The sequence below is a fragment of the Octopus bimaculoides genome, chromosome 4, assembly GCF_001194135.2.
Source record: "Octopus bimaculoides isolate UCB-OBI-ISO-001 chromosome 4, ASM119413v2, whole genome shotgun sequence".
Classification (NCBI taxonomy): Eukaryota; Metazoa; Mollusca; class Cephalopoda; order Octopoda; family Octopodidae; genus Octopus; species Octopus bimaculoides.
In genome coordinates this window covers 98292488-98296720 of record NC_068984.1, presented here as the reverse complement: position 1 = coordinate 98296720, position 4233 = coordinate 98292488, and the positions used below count along the sequence as shown (strand labels likewise).

General features: G+C 38.1%; 1 protein-coding gene across 1 annotated transcript in view; it reads right to left on the bottom strand.

Moving 5' to 3' along the window:
• LOC106878491 (BRCA1-associated RING domain protein 1) overlaps positions 1 to 4233 on the bottom strand; it is an 86342-nt gene that overhangs the window by 6693 nt on the left and 75416 nt on the right. Inside the window, exon 7 of the mRNA XM_052967305.1 lies at positions 2975 to 3076. Within this exon, the coding sequence (XP_052823265.1) occupies positions 2975 to 3076 (102 nt within the window). The remainder of the gene's footprint in view (positions 1 to 2974; positions 3077 to 4233) is intronic.

Here is a 4233-nt window from a genome sequence, read left to right as displayed (position 1 = left end):
TATGATTTCAAGGAAACTTGGCTATTATTTCCTACAAGTCAAGCAACTAAGCATAGAATTCCTTGTAGACATGACAGACTCACAGCTAACTTCAACACATGAGTTTTGGCTGGCTGACAAACATAGAAACATTTGCTCCATTTCATTAAACATTCACTAAACATATCCAATCCATACAAACAAGGACACTTTGCTGTGCATGCCTGTGAGTAACATATATAGTCATACTAGCATTTTACAGCTAGATGCTTACTTTGATGCCAATGTTTACCTGTTTTTCAACTAAATTAATTTTCTCTCCACTAGTCTTTGAAAGTGCAGAGTTACAAGACAGATCACCTAAATGGACTGTAAACATGACATCACTGTTTAGCCCAAGAGTTGTGCAGAACATAAATATTCACACACACACGATGGGCTTCCATACAGTTTCTAACAACCAATTTACTCACAAGACATCACATAGTGGCATTGAATCTGAAACCACATAGATACAAAGCAAACTCACTCTCAATGTGTGTGTGTTATCATCATCATCATGTCTGTGCATATTTGAGATTCATTTTTTCCAGTTCATTAATTTTGCACAGAAATTGATCAAAGCTCTAAGTAACGAAAAAAAAAAAAAGAAATTATTGTAAGTCAGGCTGTTCATATGTCTTGAATAGACAACCTCACCTATGCCTTGTGAGGTTCGTGTATGTCTAGTCACTATGTAAGTATGTATGTGTGTGTGTGTTAACTACACAAACACACATCATCATTGTTTAAATGTCTACCTTTCGTGCTGGCATGAGTGAGACAGTTTGACAAGAGCCGGCCAGGCAGAAGCTTGCACCAGACTTCTGTAACTGTTTTGGCAGGATTTTTACAGCTGGATGCCCTTTCTAATACCAACCACTCAGCAGAGTGGACTTAATGCTTTTTACATGGAACAAGCACAGGTGAGGTCAGTTTTGGCAAGGTTTTTTACAGCTAGATGCCTTTCCAAACGTCAACCACTTTACAGTGTGGACTGGGTGCTTTTAAGTGCGCCCGCACTGACAGGGTCACCAAGTACTTGCAAGACAAAAAAAAAAAAATTACTAAGAGTTCCTCATGTGTGTAACTTTGTCAGTGTGTGTGTTCATGCTGCATGATTCTAATTTTAATTAATTAAAATTTCCGAGTTATCACACCACTGCCTAGACTAGATTTAAGATAGTATGATGATGGTAATTTGGCCACAATTCCAAGTAAGACAAGAGACAATGTAACAAGGGTGATCACATTTCATTGAAAATAAACAAAAAAAAAAAAAAAGGCTCATTGACTATATGTGTGTTCAGTACTGCTCCTTGGACTGGATCATTTGAGAACTGAGTGACTTGGTCATGGACCAGAACCATGTCAGTGAAGAGATACGAGCAATGGACCAGTGTTTCTCAAGGTGAGGTCCTTCACACTGACCAGCAGTAGGGTATCAGTTATTTCAGAATGGGGTGTCAGTAAAAAGTGAATAAAACTTGTAATAACAATATTATTAAAGCCATTTTTGGATACATGCGAGCTATAGTCTAACTCTGTTCAAAGAGGGGATACATGTCTTTTGGAAAGTCAAAGTGGGACATAAGACAAAAACAGTCAAGGAAACTGCTGAGTAACATTCAGTTGATGAATCAAAACACTATTAACATGACCAGCTATGATCACCTTTAGAATAGAATAATTTAAGATTTGGTTGCTCTTTATTTTTTTTTTATTTAAAAACAACAACTTTGATTAAAAAGTTCCTTTCCCAACTACATGATTTTGGGTTCAGTCCCATTATATGGCAGAGCTTTCCACTATAATCCCAGGTTTGGTAAACAGAAACTGAAAGCAGCTTGTCATATACATACATGTGTATGTGAGTGTGTGTCTATGTCTCTTTGTCTTGACATCGTGTCATAATCATAAATGAATGTCAGTCATATAAGCAATGTCATTTATTCTGAACATTCTGTGAAAACATGCCTAATCACAGGGAAATATTACCATGCATAGAAACATGTGGGGGTTAGCAACAGGAAGGGTATCCAGCTGTAGAAAATCTACTTCAATAAACTCTGTTTGGCCCATGCAAGCATGGAAAAGTGGACATTAAAATGACAATGATGATGATAATCATGTTTAACTCTCCTCACTACAAAGGTAATTTCTAATTAATTAAACATTTTTGTTCTCTACTTCATCATAATTATTTAACATCCATTTTCCATGCTGACATGGGTTAAACAACTTGACAGGAACTGACAAGGCCAGGAGCCACACTAGGTTCCATGATCTGTTTTGGCTTGGTTTCTACAGCTGGATGCTCTTAATGCCAACCACTTTAAAGAGCATACTGGGTGCTTTTTAAATGGCACCATCATCAGTGTTTGTTATGTGACACCAGCACCAGTGCTTTTATGTGGCAGCAGCACAACACAATAATGTCTGAATACGCATTTCTTTCTTTTCTTTCTTTTACTTGTTTCAGTCATTTGACTGTGGCCATGCTGAAGCACCACCTTTAGTTGAGCAAATCGACCCCAGGACTTATTCTTTGTAAGCCTAGTACTTATTCTATTGGTCTCTTTTGCCGAACTGCTAAGTTACAGGGTCGTAAACACACCACCATCAGTTGTCCAGCAATGTTTGGGGGGGGACAAACACAGACACACAAACATATGCACACACACATACATATATATATACGACGGGCTTCTTTCAGTTTCTGTCTACTAAATCCACTCACAAGGCTTTGGTTGGCCCGAGACTATAGTAGAAGACACCTATCCAAGGTGCCATGCAGTGGGACTGAACCTGGAACCATGTGGTTGGTAAGCAAGCTATTTACCACGCAGCCACTCCTGTGCTTGCATATATATCTATGTGTGCATATACATTTATGTGCGTGGGCAAGAATAAAAACATGAGTTTCATAGAAATATTATAATTTCTCAAAACTTACAGTCAAGGGTAACAATCCATTTTCCAGCAAGAACAGCTTTCAAATACTTCAGAGTTCGAGGACACAGGCCATCTTTGTTGACACCAATCACAACATGAGTAACTATAAGAGAAATAATAAAAATACACTGTTATGTGAGTGTGAGTGTGTGTGTGTGTGTGTGTGTGTGTGTGTGTGTATTGTACAAACACAACTGATTCATTCAGGTTATACAAATGGTTTCTTACATTTGTTAGGACACAAATTAGCAAAATATAGGGGTATAAGGATACGGAGGATAGTGAGGGGTGTCATTGGTAGAGTGTCTGAGAGCAAAAGTTTCCCTTCCTCTCACCAGTCTTGGAGTACCCTTCCTCTTCTGATGAATCATGATGAATATGGAAAGGGTATAGAGCTAGATATAATGGATATGGAGAAGTAGTTGATTAGTTTGGCCACTGACACAGGTCATGCCAAGTACTTATTTTGCTGAAGATGAAGTAACAAATAAGTTCAAGACAGTGGGTTAACATGTAGAAGCTGGAGGAATGAAAGAAAGTAACATTTAGTTTCATACTCTATCCTTGTATTTACTTTCCCATAAATAACACCCACAAGACATTTTATTTCACATGAAATATACATAATTTAATAAAACCAATATGTTCCCAGGAAGTATAAGCGCCAACAAGCTTGCAACCTAACTTCTAGATATCATAGTCCTGATTGAACCAAAAAAATATGTGCTAAGTAGAAAATAATTAAGAGGGTAGAGTAAAGTTTGAAGGAGATTTGTCTGATAATCCTAACAGGTCAACTGATTCTAATAGTGTAACCCATATGATTCACCACCTCATGTCAGTATGTACAGATTGACCCTTAGCTAAGAGAAGACCTGGTATACATAGGCTAATATAACTGTGGGTCACACCTAGTCAGTCAGCCAGTTCAGCTGACCAGAGACACACACAACATTATCATTATTTCTTAAATCGTGGATGATAGATTCAGTGTTATTTAGTAGATAGCTGCAGAGGTATAGAGCACCACATGACGTATTCCTAGATCTAAGACAATCAATGTTCCTTTTGTACTTGATAAAAATATATAATCAATTATATGCACTAGGCGTAGGAGTGACTGTCTGGTAAGTAGCGTGCTTACGAACCACATGGTTCCGGGTTCAGTCCCACTGCATGGCACCTTGGGCAAATGTTTTCCACTATAGCCTCAGGCCTTGTGAGTGGATTTGGTAGACGGAAACTGAAAGAAGCCCGTCA